This window comes from Narcine bancroftii, chromosome 8 (assembly GCF_036971445.1).
Source record: "Narcine bancroftii isolate sNarBan1 chromosome 8, sNarBan1.hap1, whole genome shotgun sequence".
In the NCBI taxonomy this organism is placed as follows: Eukaryota; Metazoa; Chordata; class Chondrichthyes; order Torpediniformes; family Narcinidae; genus Narcine; species Narcine bancroftii.
The window spans coordinates 79,775,529-79,793,283 of record NC_091476.1 but is presented as its reverse complement, the minus strand read 5'-3'; the positions used below and the strand labels follow the sequence as shown (position 1 = coordinate 79,793,283).

At 41.7% G+C, this 17,755-nt stretch overlaps 2 protein-coding genes and 1 long non-coding RNA gene across 4 annotated transcripts in view; 1 reads left to right on the top strand and 2 right to left on the bottom strand.

The window, feature by feature from the left end:
- The window catches only part of LOC138740945 (uncharacterized), a 111,647-nt gene that overhangs the window by 13,679 nt on the left and 80,213 nt on the right, over nt 1-17,755 (top strand). For both annotated transcript variants that reach the window (XR_011343220.1, XR_011343221.1), the window contains exon 2: nt 6,225-6,527. This is a non-coding gene — a long non-coding RNA (uncharacterized lncRNA). The remainder of the gene's footprint in view (nt 1-6,224; nt 6,528-17,755) is intronic.
- LOC138740942 (histone H2A type 1-like) lies at nt 12,818-13,405 on the bottom strand. The gene has a single exon (XM_069894311.1). The coding sequence runs from the start codon at nt 13,395-13,397 to the stop codon at nt 13,005-13,007; it is 393 nt and encodes a 130-aa protein (XP_069750412.1). The 5' UTR covers nt 13,398-13,405; the 3' UTR covers nt 12,818-13,004.
- Nucleotides 14,606-15,231, bottom strand: LOC138741633 (histone H2B, gonadal-like). Its single transcript, XM_069895982.1, is given in 4 exon segments — nt 14,606-14,733; nt 14,736-14,868; nt 14,871-15,101; nt 15,148-15,231. Coding segments are annotated over 4 exon segments (576 nt in total).

Sequence of the window (17,755 nt, the reverse complement as noted above, 5' to 3'; positions counted from 1 at the left end):
CAAGCATTTATGGAGATGAAAATAAAAATGAGTACTTTGTGTGATGAAATGTCATCTGTGAATCAGGAAATGACCAGTTAAAAGTAATATTAATAAATGTATAAAATCAGTTGATACTGCAAGATAATTTTAAGAAAATTGAAACAGCTTTCTGAGTGTGAAACTCAGGTAGAACTTAATAAAGAAAAAATGGAGAAAGTGGAAGGTTATTTTGTAGATTGGGGGATTCAGAAAAGAGATTTAATGATTGATTAATTGGAAAATCCAAATCGGAGGAATAATATGAAAATAGTTGGTCTCCCAGAGGATATTGAAGGTGCTGACCCTATAAAAAAATTTAAGCACTGGATCACAGAGGTGCTGGGTAAAGAGCTTTTCCCTTAAGATTTGGAATTGGATAGGGCTCATAGAGCTCTGAGAGGAAGACCACTTCCAGGACAAACACCGAGAGCAGTCTTGATTCGTTGTTTAAAATATCAAGATCATAAAATGATTTTACATATGGCAGTGCAGAACACAAGGCAGAATCAATCTCCATTAATGGTTCAACATAATAGGGTGTTTATTTATGCTGATTTGAGTTAAGAGGTTATTAGAAGATGACGAGAATTTAATATGGCTAAAGACATTTTGTGGCAAAAAGGCTCCAAGTTTGGTTTTTGTTATCCTGCAATTTTGAAGGTTTTCTATGGAAATTTTCAATCTCAATTTTTTGAGAATGATCATGATGCTTTGGTTTTTGCTAATTCTTTGCCAGAATTGCGAAGAAATGGATCTTCTCCTCCTTTATCTCCTAAGAGGAGAGTAAATGGAAATGGACATGGGAATGGAAAGTAAGGAAAGAATAGAAAGAAAGATGACACAAAGTCTTTCTGATGTTGAAGATCCAGAGCAGTCGTTGGGCTTGGAATCATTGGGCTGAATATATATTCGATTGTGTTTAATTGAATTATTAATATCAATTTGGCTGGGGGTAGGGGGAGGGGTGGATGACACTGAAAACTTTGACAGTCATCTGCCACTAGTGGGTTCACCACACCCAGTTTTTTAGGGTATTAGTACCTTTGGGTGGTTTTTTTTGTGTTTTTTTTAAATTTCTATTTTGAGGGGGAGGTTTTCTTTGGAAGAATTGTGGAGCTGAGCATTATTTTATTGTGTGTAAATATATTAGAAGTTAAAAAAAGATGTCTCAATTGAATTCTGCAACTTTTAATGTCCGGGGGTTAAATAATCCAATTCAGAGAAAGAGAATATCGGCTAATATTAAAAAAAATGAAAATTTATATTACTTTTTTACAAGAAACATATTTGACTGAGAAAGAACATTTGAAATTGAAAAGGGATTTGGTTTGTCATGTTTTTTCTTTTAATTCTAAGGCAAGAGGAGTAGTGATTTTGATTCATAAAAATTTACCATTTGAATTGGAATCTTAAGAGTGAATTGTAAAATTTTTGCTGAATCGTGGACTTTGTTGAATCTTTATGCCCCTAATATAGATGATCAGTGGTTTATTTCAGAAGCTTTTTTTATTGTTAACTCAAGCTAGTTGATGGTGATTTTAACTGTGTTCTCAACCCTTTATTGGGTAGAAATCCAAAAAGTAGAAGGAACTCAAAGATGGCAACAAATTAATGCGTTAATGAAAGATTTAAATTTGGTGGATAACCCTACAGAGAAAGATTTTTCATTTTATTCTCAAGACATGATTCGTTTTCTAGAATTGATTTAGTTTTGGTATCAGCACATTTACAAGATAGAGTATTATGAGCTGAATATAAAAGTAGAGTTATATCAGATCATTCACTTTTACTTTTTTTGCGTAAGTTCGGAGGTAGTACGTTCATTGTTTAGTTGGAGGTTTAATGTAATGTTATTGAAAAAAAGAGTTTGTTACTTTTGTTAAAGAGCAGATTTCTTTATTTTTGACTGAACATGTTAATTCTGTGGATAGTCATTTTGTAATATGGGATGCTTTAAAAGCTTATTTGAGAGGGCAGATCATTAGTTATTCCACGAAAGTTAAGAAACAATATATGGCAGAAAGTTTAGAGCTAGAAAATAAGATTGCTGAGATAGAGAAGGATTTTCAGAAAGGTGTAACAGAAAATAAAAAAGTTGCATTAGAGAGGTTGAAATTGCGTTAAAATACTTTACAAACATCAGTTTGAGCACTTAATTAATCGATCTAAACAATGTTATTATGAGTTGGGGGAAAGAGCTCATAAGGTACTTGCTTAGCAATTGAAAGCTGAACATGTGTCTTGGACCATTAATGTTGTTAAGAAGAATTCAATAATAACTTATAAGCCTCAGGAAATTAATGACCAGTTTTATTCATTTTATCAAAAATTATATACTTCTGAGGGGAAACAGGATAATGGTTCTATTGATTCTTACTTATCTAAATTAAAGTTACCAGAATTAGATGGAAATTATGTTCAAGAATTGGAATCTCCATTTATGGATTTTGAAATTAAGGAAGCTCTTAAGCAAATGCCAAACAGAAAGTCCCCAGGGGACAATGGATTCCCTGTGGAATTTTATAAACTTTTTTATGGTGATTTTTCTAATGAATTGGGAGAAGTGTTGAATCAAGTTACTGAAGATCAGAAGTTAACAGAATCTTGTTCCAGTGCTTTAATAACTGTCATTCCAAAAAAAAGATAGAGATCCATTAAAAGTGTCTTCCTTTGGACCTATTTCTTTATTAAATGTGGATTATAAAATTATAGTGAAAGTATTAGCTAATAAATAGACTTGCTAAATTTTTGGCCTAAATAGGTACATATTGAACAAACAGGTTTTATTAAGAATAGAATCCATCAGACAATATATTTTGATTAATTACTTTGGTCAACGCATATCGAAAGCATTAGATGCAGAAAAAGCTTTTGATACGGTTAAGTGGAATTTTTTATTTAAAGTGTTAGAGAAATTTAATTTCGGCCCTTTTTTATTGGTTGGGTTAAGGCTTTATATACGAACCTGATTGCTAGGGTGGTGACAAATGAATAGATTTCTTTACCATTTAAATTGACTCGTTCAACTCGACAGGGCTGCCCATTGTCACCAGCCCTATTTGCATTGATTATTGAACCGTTGGTTCAGGTTATTAGACAAAATGATGAAATTAGAGGGATGAGGGTTAAGAATGAAGAATATAAAATTAATTTGTTTGTGGACGATGTGTTGGTATATTGACGGAACCTGAATGGTCATTGAAATAATTGCAAGAGTGTTTGTTGAAATTTGGAGAATTATCGGGATATAAAGTTAATAGGGATAAAAGTGAAATTTTACCAGTTGGAGTGGGAGATTATTCTGAATTTAAAAGAATTACAAAATTAAGGTGGACAAGTAAAAATAAATATTTAGGTATGTTTATGGATACGAATTATCAATCATTATATCAATTAAATTATGTACATATATTAAAATGGATTAAAGCAGATTTGATTAAGTGGAAAGATCTTCAATTAACTTTGATTGATCAGGTAAATTGTATTAAAATGAATATTTTTCCTCAAATTCAATATTTATTCCAGTCACTACCTTGTTTACTTTCTAAGGGCTTTTTTTCAAGATTTAAATAAAGCAGTGCGAGAGTTTTTATGGAAAGGTAGATTAGCTCGAATGGCATTGTATAGATTTACATAGAAGTATACATTGTGCGGACTACAACTACCACATTTTCAAAATTATTATGAAGCGGCCCAGTTGAAGTTTATTAGTAGATTGATGGACTTAGATCAGCCTCCTAGCTGGGCTAAAGTGGAGATGGCTGTATTCCTAGGGTTGAAATACATGAATTTATATTTTGTTGGAATTTGAATTTGTTACAGCAATATGATATGCCGATATTGAAGCATTTATTAGAGAATTTGGTTAAAAAAATAGGGTGTTAGGGTCGTAAGATAAATTAGCTATTTTAACTCCATTGTATAACAATCAGCTTATTCCTTTTTCAATGATTGATAATCATTTAAAGATTTGAGGTTTCTAAAGGTATAAAGACAATACAAGATTGTTTTGTAGAGGGGCAATTTCTTTCTTTTAACTAATTAAGAGAAAGATTTGATATACTTGTAAATTCCTTGTTTGCGTATTATCAACTTTGGGCTTTGATAAAAGATAATTATGGTAGAGAGATGATTTTACCTACTTTGTCGAGATTTGAATCTTTGATTTCCTCTATACCGAAAAAGGGTTATATTTCAGTTGTATATAATTTGTTACAAGATAGTATGGATAAACCAGATTGGGAGAAATCTAAACTTAAATGGGAGAGTGATTTAGTATTTATTTTCCCTGAAGAAGATTGGGCAAATATGTGTCAAGACAATGTAATTAAATTGACTAATGTGCGATTATGGAATGGTTAATTATAATTTTTTACATCAATTATATTTGACCCCCGAAAAGTTAAAAAAAATATGGGTTTAGTAATTCGGATTCTTGTTTTAGATGTGGTTTATGTTATTGTAACTTTTTTACATGCTGTATAGAATTGTTTTAAAGTTCAATCATTTTGGCAAGGAATTAAAGTAGCTTTGGAGAAATTATATAATTTTATACTACCGTAGATCCAACGATTTTCTTGTTGGGAAATTTATGTTCCTTAAGGGGAATGGGATTGGATCAAATTCAAATTGTTTTTGTACGTTTGGTGTAATCAGTAGTGCATAAATGTACTTAGAAAGATGATACTGAAATTAATATAGCACATTGGCATAACGAATTGAAAGTATGTGTTGTTATGGAAAAATTACTTATACTTTACATGATAATTCTTCTTCTTTTGTTAGTAAGTGGTCTCCGTATTTGAAATTTATGCATTTGGATATACTTTGAAATGTTGTTAACATCAATTTTTTTGTGCTCCCCTTAAGGGAACTGGCTGTTGGGGTGGGAGGGGGCAGATGGGTATTAATGAAAAAATTTCTTTGACTATTTCTGCATTGTATGTTATTTTTCTGTTATCTTTTAAATAAAGTTTGAAAAAATATACAATCTGAAAGAAGGGAGAGATAGTATATGGAAGTTTGCTGATGACACTAAATTGAGTGGAAAACAATTAGTGCAGAGAAATCAGAGAGACTGAAGAGAAATATAGATCTGTTAAATGAGTGGACAAAGGTCTGGCAGATCGAGTACAATGTTGGTAAATGTGAGGTTATCCACTTTGGAAGGGAAAATAGAAGATCAGATTATTTAAATGACAAATGATTGCAGAATGCTGGTATGCAGAATGATTTGGGAGTGCTTGTACATGAATTCCAAAAAGTTGGTTTACAGGTTATCAAGAAGACAAATGGAATGATGGCCTTCATTAGTAGAAGGATTGAATTTAAGTGCAAGGAGGTTATGCTGCCATGGAACAAGGTACTGGTGAGGCTCCATCTGGAATACTCCGTGCAGTTCTGGTCTTCTGATTGGCTTTGAAGGTGTTGCAGAGAACATTCACCAGCTTGATTCTAGAAATGAGGGGTTTAGCTGATGAGGAGAGATCACTGGGATTTAAAAGAATGAGAGGGGATCTTCTAGAAATGTATAAAATTATGAAAGGCGCTGAAAAGATTGAGGTGGGTAAGTTATTTCCATTGGTGGGGGAAACTAGAACTAGGGGACATAGCCTCAATATTCCGCATAGTAGATTTTGGATGGAGATGGGGAGGATTTGGTTTTCCCACAGGGTGGTAAGTCAATGAAATTCTCTGACATTGGATCGATGGTTACATACAGTATAAATCCTAAAATCCAGGCAGTTCGGAGATTAGGTCAGTCTGGATTTTCAGATTTTCCTGATTCTTGGCCAATACTTTTAAAATTCAATTTTGAGGATAATAAACAGGTAAATTATAATAGTTTACCTATAAAATATGGAGTACAAAAAAAATCAGTATTTTGTCTTGCATTTCCATAACTTCAGTGTGACTACTTATTGCCGTTGTGCTTCTGTGTTGCTTATGAATGCATGCAAAGGTTGAGTATTTTTGGGAAGTCCAAATTCTCAAATGGTCCAGATTTCAGTCAAGATTTTCCAAGAAATCCAGATTTTTGAACCTTTTCTGGAGTAGTGGAATTAAGGGATATGGGAAAAAGGCAGGTTTGTGCAGATGAGTCCATCATTAGATCAGCCATGATCTTGCTGAATGGCGGAGGAGGCTCGACGGGCCACAGAGCCTACTCTTGATCCTATGTCCTTATATTTCTCTTTCCACAGTCCCTGCCTGAGCTGCTGAAGATTACCAGCAATTTCTGTCTTTATTTGGGATTTCCAGCATCTGTAGCATTTTCTTTCCATGTGAAAATTGGAGCCTGAGATCAAGGCCTGAACTGAAGTGGGATTGCTCTGTACTTTCTGGAGTTGAAAGAGGTGATCTGATCATTTACAAATTGATGTAGCGAGACAGAAAAGGTGGTGAGTGCATCAAACAAACTGGTCCTTTCTCTCTGCCTTTCCCATGTGGATCGGTGACCTGACTGGTGGATTCTTCTTCTCTATCTGCCTAGTGGTCATTGATCGGTGAGTGTCAATCAGAATCAGGTTTATTGTCATGAGCATGTGTCACGAAATTTGTTGTTATGCGGAAGCAGTATTGTGCATTTCAGGTGTACAATTCCTACAATTCACAGTTCTGGAAATAAAATATTAGATCCAAAGGATTATAGAACATACAGCACATAAAACAGGGCCTGTGGCTGTCTAGTCTGAGCCAAACTAAAATCAGGTCAGTTTCACTGACCTGTACCCACTCCATAGCACTCCATTCCACTCCCATCCATACACATCTCCAAATTTTTCTTCAATATTAAAATAACCCCACATTCACCACTTCAGGTGGCAGCTCATTTCAAATTCCCATTATTCTCTGTGTCAACAAGTTCCCCCTAAACTTTTCCCTTTTCACTCCTAACCAGTGTCCTCTGGTTTGCATCTCACTTACCCTCACTTGTCTATACCCTTCATAATTTTGTATACCTCTGTCAAACCTCCCAACATTCTTCTATGCTCCAGGGAACAGTCTCAACCTGTTTAACCCTCCCCGAGAACTCAATTCCTAAAGTCCCAGCAACATCGATATTCCGACATCCCTGTTCTGCCACACTCCTCAGTGGCCAACTGTTTACCTTGTATGTCCTAACTTAATTTGTCATTTCAAAATGCAGCACCTCACACTTAGTGCCATTAAATTTATTGCATTAAATTCCATCTGAAATTTTTCTGCCCATTTTTCCAGCTGGTCCAGTTCCCTCTTTAAGCTTTGAGAACCTTAGTTGCTCTCCACAACACCTCCGATCTTTGTGTCATCTGCAAACCTGCTGATCAAATTTACAACATTATCATCCAGATCAGTGATAGAGATGATAAACTACTATGGTCCCAGCACTGATTCCTGAGGCACACCACTAGTCACAGGCCTCCAGTATGAGAAGCAATCATCCACTACCACTCTCTAGCTTCTTCTGTATTGCCAATGTCAAATGCAGTTTACTACCTCACCATGAATCTGAACCCTCCTGACTAACCTCCCATGCAGGCCCTTGACAATGGCCTTACTAAAGCCCATGTAGTCAACATCCACAACCTTTCCTTCAACATTCTTGGTAACCTCCTTGAAAAACTATAAGATAGGTTAAAGATCTACTATGCAGAAAAACATGTGGACTATCCCTCATCAGTCCCTGGCCATCCACATCCCTGTACGTCCCAAAAACAACAGAATAACATGAGCTACCCTCCAATCTTCTGGCACTTCAACTGTGGCTAAGGACATTTTAAATATTTCTGCCAGGGCCCAGAAATTTCTACACTAATATCCCTCAAGGTATGAGGTTATATCTTCTTGTCAGTCCTTAGGGATTTAACCACCTTCATTTTGTTTTAAGAAAGCAAACACCTTCTCCTCTTTAATCTATATACAGGTTCTACAACTTCACTGCTTGTTTTCCTTATATCCGAAGGCTTTGTGGCAAAACCTGATGCAAGAAAAAAACATTTATGATCTCCCCCATCTCTTCTGACTCTGTACATTGCTGACCACTCTGATTTTCAAAGGGACCAATATTGTCCCTAACTATACTTTACTGTGAATAAGCCTGAGGAAACCCTAAGGATTTCCCTTCACATTACCTGCTGAAGCAACCTTGTGCCTTCCTTTCTCCCCCCTGATTTTCCTCCTAAGTTTTGCTTGCATTATTATACTCAAATACCTCATTTGTTCCCTGTTGCCTATTCCTGCTATATGCCTCTTGTCTTCATAACCAGATCCCCAATATCCCCCAAAAACCAAGGTTCCCTATGCCTGTTAACTTTGCCTTTAATCATGACAGGAACATACAAACTTTATACTCTCAAAATTTCACCTTTGAAGGCCTTCCACTCACTGAACATATCTTTGTCAGAAAGCAAATTAACCCCATCCATGCTTTCTAGATCCTTTCTAATTTCCTCAAAATTAGTCTTTCTCCAATTTAGAATCTCAATTCAGGACTAATTAAAAATAAATCGTCGATTCAAAAAGGAATAAATAAGGTGAGGTACTGTCTTCAGGTTTATTGTGATGGTGGAGAGGAAGAAGCTGTTTTTGTACCATTTGGGTGTGCAGCTTCAGGGTACTGTACCTCTTTCCTAATGGAGCTTTGAGAAAAGGGCATGGCTTGGGTAGTGAGGGTCCATGATGATCAAGGTTACTTTCTTGAGAAACCAGGTTTGTGTTCTCCTACCTTTCCCTTCCTGAAACCCACAATCAATTCCTTCGTCTTGCGAATGTTTAGTACAAAGTTGTGGTTGTGACATCACTACACCAGCTGATCAATCTTATTCCTGTCATTGCTTCACTCCCTTGGCCTCTGCCTCAGATTTTGCATTCCTGTCTTCATTTTCAAACCCTTCCTTGGCCCTGACCTCATCATTCTCTCTGTAACCTCCCCCAGTCCTGTGATCCTCTGAATTCCCTTTTCCTCATCTATGACCCTATTTTGCATCCCCACATCTTTTCAGAATGGAGCCTATGACCAGTGATTGCCTCATGGATCAGTGCTGGGTCCACTGTTGCTTGTCAGATTTATTAATAATTTCCATGAGAATGTATGTGGCAGGATCAGTAATGAAAAATGGTTGTAAGTGATTAAACTTGCACCATTCTGTGAAAAGTGATGGAATCCAAAGTATGTAGAGTAGAGCTTGAGAGTAGACAGTACTAGCTAGAGGGCCCCTTCTTAACTTGACCCCCAAGGATGAAAGGATCTGGTTCAGGCTGGTACAGTGACCTAAGACCTAAGGTAGTCTATAGCTAGTACTGCGCTTGCATAATAGAGACATGAATATTAACTTAGATGCCCCTAAGGAGGGAATGAACTAATTAACATAACATGCAATGTATGAAGAGGGAGGAACTGAGTGATACCTGGATTGATGGAAGGGAGAAGGAGAATGTTGTAATGTATTGGGATTCTGATTGGAAGAAGGTAAATGAAGGTGGGGTGATCTTGAGCACTGGACTGTACAAAGGAATGATGATTCTGAACCTCCAGTGTGTCTCCAGACCAGGACACCCGATTCTCCAGACTCGAAATAAAGTTGAACCTGTTCTCCAAGACTTTGTCTCCAAAGTAGTGCTTGTGAACACTTTATATTTTACAGTAAGTTTGCAGAGGACATCACAATATGTGGGGGAGTGGACAGTGATCAGGTTACAATAGGAGAGAGATCAACTTGGAAAGTGGATAAAGGAATGGCAAGTGGAATTTAAATCGGACAAATGTGAGGTGATGCATTTTCGAAATTTAAGTCAGGGCAGGAGTGTTGTGGAGCAGAGAGATCTTGGGATACAAGTACACAGTTCCCTGACAGTGGTGACACAGGTAGAGAGGATGGGGAAGGTGGATGGCATTCTTGTCTTCATCAGCTGAGGCAGTGGGTGCAGAAGTTGGGAAGTGATGTTCCACTTGTACAAGATATTGGTTGGTCCAAAACTGGAACATGATGTACAGTTCTGGTTGACGCACTGCAGGATTGATGTGATTAAACTGGGCAGTGGGCAGGAAAGATTCTCAAGATGGTGCATGGATTGGAAGGTCTGAGTTACAAAGAGAGGTTAGATTGAATATTTCTTGGTTTCCCATGAGTGAAGAAGGCTGAGGGGGGGACAGAAAATTAGATCAGGCAGGGAGAGGGTCGATGGACAGGGTCTGAGTCCCATGAGTGTGTAAAACTGGAGGGAATGGGCTAAGGTTAGAGGGAAGAGGTTTAAAGGGGATCTGAGGTGTAAATCTTTCACACACACAGATGTTGGAGTCTGGAATGAGCTGCCAGAGGAGGTGGTTGAAGCAGGAACAGTCACCAAATTTTAGAGGCATGTGGACAGGTAGATCCATAGATCATTACAGCACAGAAACAGCCCTGTTTGGACCTTCTAGGCTGTGCCAAATCTTTTTATTTTGCCTTGTCCCACTGACCAGCTCCTAGTCTATAGCCTTCTAAACTTCTCCCATACATGTACCAGTCCAAATTCTGCTTAAATATTAAAAATGACCCCACATTAACCACTTCAACTGGTAGCTCATTCCACACTCCCACCACTCTCTGGATGAAGAAGTTCCCCCTAAACTTTTCCCCTTTCACTCTTAATGCATGTTTTCTGGTTTGCATCTCACCAACCCTTAGTGGAAAAATCCTATGTACATTTACTCTATCTACTCCCCTCATAATTTTTAAATACCCATATCAAATCTCCCCTCATTATTCTACACTCCAGGGAATAAAGTCCTAACCTGTTTAACCTTTCTCTGTAATTTTCAATTCCTAAAGTCTGGGTAACATCCTAGTAAATCTTCTCTGCACTCTAACTACCTTATATCTTTCCTGTAGTTAGTTGGCCAAAACTGCACACAATCCTGTTTCACTTATACAACTTAACCACAACATTTCCAAATCCTGTATGCAATACTTTGATTAATGAAAGCCAATATGCCAAAAGCTTTCTTTACAAACCTATCCACCTGTGACACCACTTTCAGGGAATTATGGAATGGGCATAGTAGGTCAGTGGGACTAATGCTATGATGTTTCCTGCAAGACTAGAAGGGCCAAATGGCCTGTTGTTCTGTGCTGCAGTGTTCTGTGGTACTCCCAGATCCTTTGAAATATCTAATCAAAACGTTAGAAAAAATGGTCACATTCCTTTCTCCAAATTAACCAATGATATCCCTTGCCATTGCCATCCCATGATTAGCATAGGATGTTGGCACTGGCTATTTAAACTGCACTCAGAGCAGCTTCTGTTATTTCTGGGTCTGAATTCGAAGGAAGAAAATGCTGCGACCAAAGCAACTGCCAAAGGAGGCAAGAAGCGCAGGAAGTTGAGGAAGAAGAGTTATTCCATCTACATCTACAAGGTGTTGAAGTAGGTTCACCCCAACACCGTTGTCTCCTCCAAGGCGATGAGCATTGTGAACAATATTTTCGAGGCTTCCTGCCTGGCCCATTACATCAGCTCCCAGGAGATCCAGACTACCTTGCACCTGCTTGTGCCCAGGGAGTTGGCCAAGTACACCAGGTCGGAAGGGAGAAAGCAGTGACCAAGTACACCAGCTCCAAGTAAAGCTCCACATAGTGTGGGCAAACAAACCGGAAACACAACGGCTCTTTTCAGAGCCACTCAGTCTCGCTGAAAGAGTTGTCCGAATATTTTGAGATGGAATTGGAACAACATCATCCCTGGATGTTTGTGCTTTGGGACACAGCTGATTCTGGGTGTGTTTGACAATGTGGCTCCACTGCCCGCTGCACTGTCATGGGAACTTAACCCTCTCCTTCCTGTCAGCTTGTCTCTTCCTTGAAATACTTTATACTCATTGATAGGGTTTTTTTTAAACTGTTAAACTATGGTTTAAAATAATTCTTGGTGTATTCAGCAAATGTCATTTTGAGGACTGTCATTGGTGAATCAGTCTGTGCTTTGATTGGCCAATTTCTCTCTGAGCACTGATGCTGCTTTGTCATCAATCACAAGTGCCACCTGTAAATGCCCAGGAGGTACAAGGCGGAATGAGGAAAATTTTGTCCTTTACAGGAAACACTAGCTGCTTTCAGGTGCATCCTCCGCCTTGATGTCGGCTGCAGTAGCGGATTCTAGCCTGAAGACTAACCTTTCAGGCAACAGGCATAAAAAGGTTGAAAGGGCCTGTTTCTCCAGAAGGCCTCGAAGCACCTCTGCTCTGAAGGAGGCGGGGCGACTGGTGCCACCCGTCATAAATATGCGGCATGGCAATGGCGGTCTTCCCTACCCATAAATACCCCACGCACGTGGATCTGCTCTGCGCTGCCCACACAGTTCCAGCTGTGTGGGGATTTATGGGTAGGGAAAACGCCATTGCTATGCCGCAGTTTGAGCAGCAGAGAGCGGCCAGCCGGGCTGTGACAGCCCTCACCTACTGCCCCCGATGTCCCATGCCGGCCGTCTCTGTCCCCGCTGCCTGTCAGACCTTGCCTTACTGGGAAGGGGAAGTCGGCGGTATATCAGGATGTCCAGCCAGGACTGGGGCTGTCGGGCAGCAAGGAGTTGGGTTACCGGCTGATAGTATCATCACCCACCCCTTTCAGGCGGCGGCATTCAGGTGCATCAGAGGTCTTCACCCTCCCAAAGGAGGGTTGGTGAGTGCACCAAGGAGGCGCATCAGACCCGGGTGGGTACCCCGGCTTTACATCGGGGTATTCTGGCCATCTGAAAGAGCCTACTAAAAATGCCAAAATGTCGATACCGGGGAAATCGAGGAATGAGCTCGATAAGCAAAGAGATGTAAAGTAGGCAGCAGAGACGATACAAGTTCAATTCAGGAATTAAGGTGAAACATAGAAAAGGTTTTAGAATGACGGCAGGGAGTGACAAATCAACATAGCGAAATCCTCCGCTCTCGCACAGCCGGTTTACGCCCTGTCACAGACACTGTGAGCGGCTCTGAAAAGAGCCTTTGGGTCTCAGGTCGATGACTCTCACATTTACTTGCTCTTGGAGTTGCTGACTGCACTGGTTTTCTTGGGCAACAGCACGGCTTGGATATTCGGCAACACCCCGCCCTGAGCAATGGTCACCCCTCCCAACAGCTTGTTGAGCTCCTCGTCGTTACGGACGGCCAGCTGAAGGTGTCTGGGGATGATGCGAGTCTTCTTGTTGTCCCGAGCCGCGTTGCCGGCCAGCTCGAGGATTTCAGCCGTCAGATACTCGAGCACAGCTGCCAGATAGACCGGAGCTCCGGCGCCCACCCGCTCAGCATAGTTCCCCTTTCTCAGGAGCCTATGAACACGGCCCACCGGGAACTGGAGTCCGGCCCGGGACGAGCGGGACTTGGCCTTAGCACGAACTTTGCCGCTAGTTTTCCCCCGTCCGCTCATTTTCAAATCTTCTCAAAGTTCTTTATCGAAAATAATAAAATAGCGTCGCAGTCGTATTTATACCATCAGGAGGATTGCAGTGGGAGCCTTCTGATTGGAGATTAAGCACTTGATTTCATTGGTGAGCGAGGAACCCAATCCGAGAACTGTTTTATGAACCAATGAGCAGGCGGCAGGTCGTTGAGCGCGGGAAATGTCCGCTCGAAGACATTTTGTGCAGAGTCTGTAACAAGTTGTTGTGACTCTGAGCGTTGTCGTGATTTCTGCTGACCAGCCGTTACTCAAACACCTTACTTTTACATTGTGTGCATTGATGTTCCGACAATTCCCGAGAACTTCGTTACCCGATTATTTCAGTTACATGTTGAAATGGAAACTTCTCAGCAGCCATGAGTTCTTGTGTGAACGGATTGGTGATATGGCCGGTTCCCTGGTCAAACTGAGGTCGGAACCCAGACTGCAGATTGAGCCGACTGTGTTCTCGGGTCGTGGTGGGATCCGGGCCGGTTACAACAAGCGGGGCTCCAGTTAATACAAGGCACCCGCAAATAAACAGTTAACACGCCAGTTTTGCCCAGATTAATTGCTCATAATTGTCAGAGTAAATGATGAGCGGAACAAAGATGAGAATGTAAAGTTGCCGTGGCCGTTCAGGGGATCGAAATCAACAGCGACACCAGGAACGAACGGGTAGTGGAACCGCAAACTTAGATCAATATCAACTGCTTGAGGGTAATCGCGCGAACCAGATCTCAGGTTCAACAATTTAGTTTAAACTATTAACTAAACATTAGAATATTATTGGGAAGTAAATGCTCTTCGGCCTACAAAGTTGTGCCGACCTAAATAAACGTCGGTATGGTTGGCGTTGCTTTACAACGCCTGCATGCAGGATGGGGGTTCGAATCCCGCGCTGTCTGCAAGGAGTTTGTACGCGCTCCACTTTTCTGTGTGTTTCCTCGGAGACTCCGGTTTCCTTTAATCTTTCAAAACGTTCCGGGGGTGGAGTATAATTGGGCGGCCTAGAATCGTGGGCTGAAATGACCTGTTACCGGGCTGGATGTCTCTAAATTAAATGATCTAAACTTTCCTAACCTCATACCTGGAACCCTTTATTTTTCATTTGTACAACTCTTTCAGCGAGACTGTGAGTGGCTCTGAAAAGAGCCGTTGTGTTTCCGGTTTGTTTACCCGCACTTTGTGGAGCTTTACTTGGAGCTGGTGTACTTGGTCACCCCCTTTGTCCCTTCCGACACGGCGTTGTTGGCCAACTCCCTGGGCAGCAGCAGGCGCACGGCCGTCTGGATGTCCCGGGAACTGATGGTCGACCTCTTGTGGAAGCCTCGCCCGCGATCCGTTCAAAAATGTCGTTCACGAACGAGTTCATGATGCTCATGGCCTTGGAGGAGACGCCGATGTTGGGGTGAACCTGCTTAATCACCTTGTAGATGTAGATGGAGTAACTCTCTATTTCCCCCTCCCCCGCCTGCGCTTCTTGCCCGCCTTGCCTGCTGGTTTCGCCAGTCCAGGCACTTTCAGGTGGCCAACTGCCCCGCTTGTAAAGCCGCATATTTTAGCAATATGCGGCAGTCGGGAGGCCACGTGAATGCGCAGGAGGCGCCTGCAAGGCGAACTTTGTAACCTTCCTCCGAGAGGGATAATTGCCGCAGCACAGTGGCCTCCCAGCTCCTTGAATGCAGCCACCTGAAAGCGGCTGAATTCGGGATGAGTCAGCTGGCGAGAGCCTGACAGCTCCTCTCCCAGCTGCCCCTTCCCCTGGCGCGATTAGGACATTAGGGCAGGGGTAGCCAGCGTGGGCTGTCAGCGGGGACATCCCCACACTTATCCCATTGCCCCGCTCTCTCCCAACAGCCCGATATCAGTCCCCACACTGTGGCATTAGTGGATGGAATGGCCAGCGCGGGCTGCAAGTTGGGGCAACTGGCGCGGGCTGTAGAGTTTTGGGTGGCCGGCGCAGGCTGCAGTAGATCTGCTGCTAACCAGATGCCCGAACTTCTACAGCTTGTGCCGGGCATTCCAACCGCTAATGCTCACGCCGACTGCCCCACAGTGTGGGTACTGATATCAGGCTATTGGGAGAGCGGGGCAGCGCGATCAGTGTTGGGATGTCCCAGTGCTGATAGCCCACGCCGGCTGTCCCAACTGACAGCCAGCCATCCCAAATCTGACAGCCCGAAAAGGACAGGAGCCGGAATGCGCTCAGAGGCGCATCCGGTGCAGCTGCCCCTTCAGGTGGCTAGCGCTGCGCTTTTAGCGCTGCCACCTGAACGGCAATTCAAAGGACCGCTTCCTCTACTTCAGGCCCATTCTTAGAGGAGAATGTACCTGAAGAAGCCTAGATTTCAAACACAAAATGATCCAGAAGTCCCTCGGAGTGCAGGTTAAATGGGCATACCCCTTGGCCCAAAGCTAATGAGTAATCAGGGACGAACAGGATTGCCAATAGTTGCTCAGAGATCAGGCGATTTACATTTTGCAGTGAAACATTCTGGTTGGAGCCTGAGCGAACAAATCAAAACGCCTCGCTCCACCAATCAGATGTCGCCCCTTCTGTCCCTGGTCCCACTGCGGTCTGGGAATCGGCGACGATTCACACAGGACAAAGCTTGAAGCAAATAAAATGCACCCAAAGAAAAAGACGATTAATTGTAAAGTTGTAAATGGGCAGCAGGTGACGGAGGAAGAGCATTGACCTCTGAGGCCCATTTCTGTGTGAAAGTCTGGTTGTTCCCCACCCACCAACTTTCTTCACAAGAGAAGGGACCTTCATACAGAGGAGGGGAGGTGGGGTATTGGATCTGCTAAACACTGGATGGGGGGGGGGGGGAAATAACTGAGTTTAGCTCCTGTGAGAGTGGACCAGTCGCAGCCCTCGATGAAACATATCCCAAACCATTAAAGGGGGTATGGGGGCTCTGGCCTTCATTGTTACCTCTTCTCAGGATGCAGGGAGTGGGCTAGTGGAGTGGAGGAGGTGTCAAATGTCAGGAAAGTGTGGACCAAGTGAATCCAGGCCTGTTAGTGTGACTTTAGTGGCGTGAACTCCATTCTCTGGGATGGTTGGCGTAGCAGTTAGTGCAATGCCTTTACAGTGCTGGCATTTGGGACTGGACATGCATTTGAATCCCATGCTGTCTGTATGGAATTTATATTGTCTGCATTGGTTTTCTCCAGGGGCTCAGGTTTCCTCCCACCTTTCAAAACGTACTGAGGATGGTGAATAGGGTGTAAAATGGAGATCAGGGATTCTTGGGCTGAAATGGCCAAGCAGGGTAGTGCCCTTGAGAGTGGGGGATGTGACCAGGGTTGGGGGAGTGGGGGCGGATAGACAAACACACAAGCTGTAATTTAAAAAAAGGCTTAAGTGAAACTATTTACAGAGCAGAATACAGAAAATGTGAAATGCATTCTTAAAACAAATGTTAAAAATCAAAAAGTTAAAACTAATGTAGATGAAATGAGAGGTCAACAGTCCTTGGAAAGTTTCATTGTGTGGCAGGGTGACACTAATGGGTTTTGGCCTTGGAATCAGTGGTTTCAGCAGGTGAATAAAAGTTGTTAGCTGGAAACAAGGGCAGGCAATGGATACGTCTTCATGGCTCCCACAAGTGGAACAATGGGTCAGTCATCAACACATCCTCTGGGCCTGGGGTGTTTTCAGCAGTGGTTTCCTCTTCAGGCTAGAAGAGGGTTGGGTCAGGTTTCTGTAGAGATATAGGGAGAAAAGCTCGGACACTGAAGGAGATGGGGGTGGGGGGGGGTGGAAGCAGGTGTGAGCCTGTGTGGTTGGGGAAAGGGGGATGGAGGGGAGGAAGAAAACAGAAAGAGGAGAGAGATTAATCCGGAGCAACCTTCAGTGTGTTGGAACCAAGGGGTTAAGTAATCATAGAAAATATGCCTATGTACTATTCATTATGTATTCATTAATCCAGTACTATGTAACAATTTACTATTTACTTCAATTATACTGTTTAAGGGAAATAGGAATGCAATTAAGTAACAGCCACAGCATGTAGCAAAGTTGGCTGATTATACTACTTGTAGAATTTGCTGCCTCCAAATACAAGAGAGAAAATGTATAAACCAATTTAGTAGGAATGCTAAGTCATAAGGAGGTGTTGAGTAGAGCAGAAGACTATGGCCAGACGAGAACAAAGAGTACCATGACTGAAAATGTCAGAGAAAAAGAAAATGGATAAACCAATTCAGTAGGAAGGTAAAGGCATAAGGAGGTGTTGAGTAGAACAGAAGACTGTGACCAGACGAGAACAAAGAAATAATTAGAAATATCTGGGGTATGAATTGATTAATGATCAAGACAACAGGATGATCTGGCC

Excerpts from the sequence above, each read along its gene's own strand:
- LOC138740942 (XM_069894311.1), bottom strand. The coding sequence starts at position 13,397 with ATGAGCGGACGGGGGAAAACTAGCGGCAAAGTTCGTGCTAAGGCCAAG.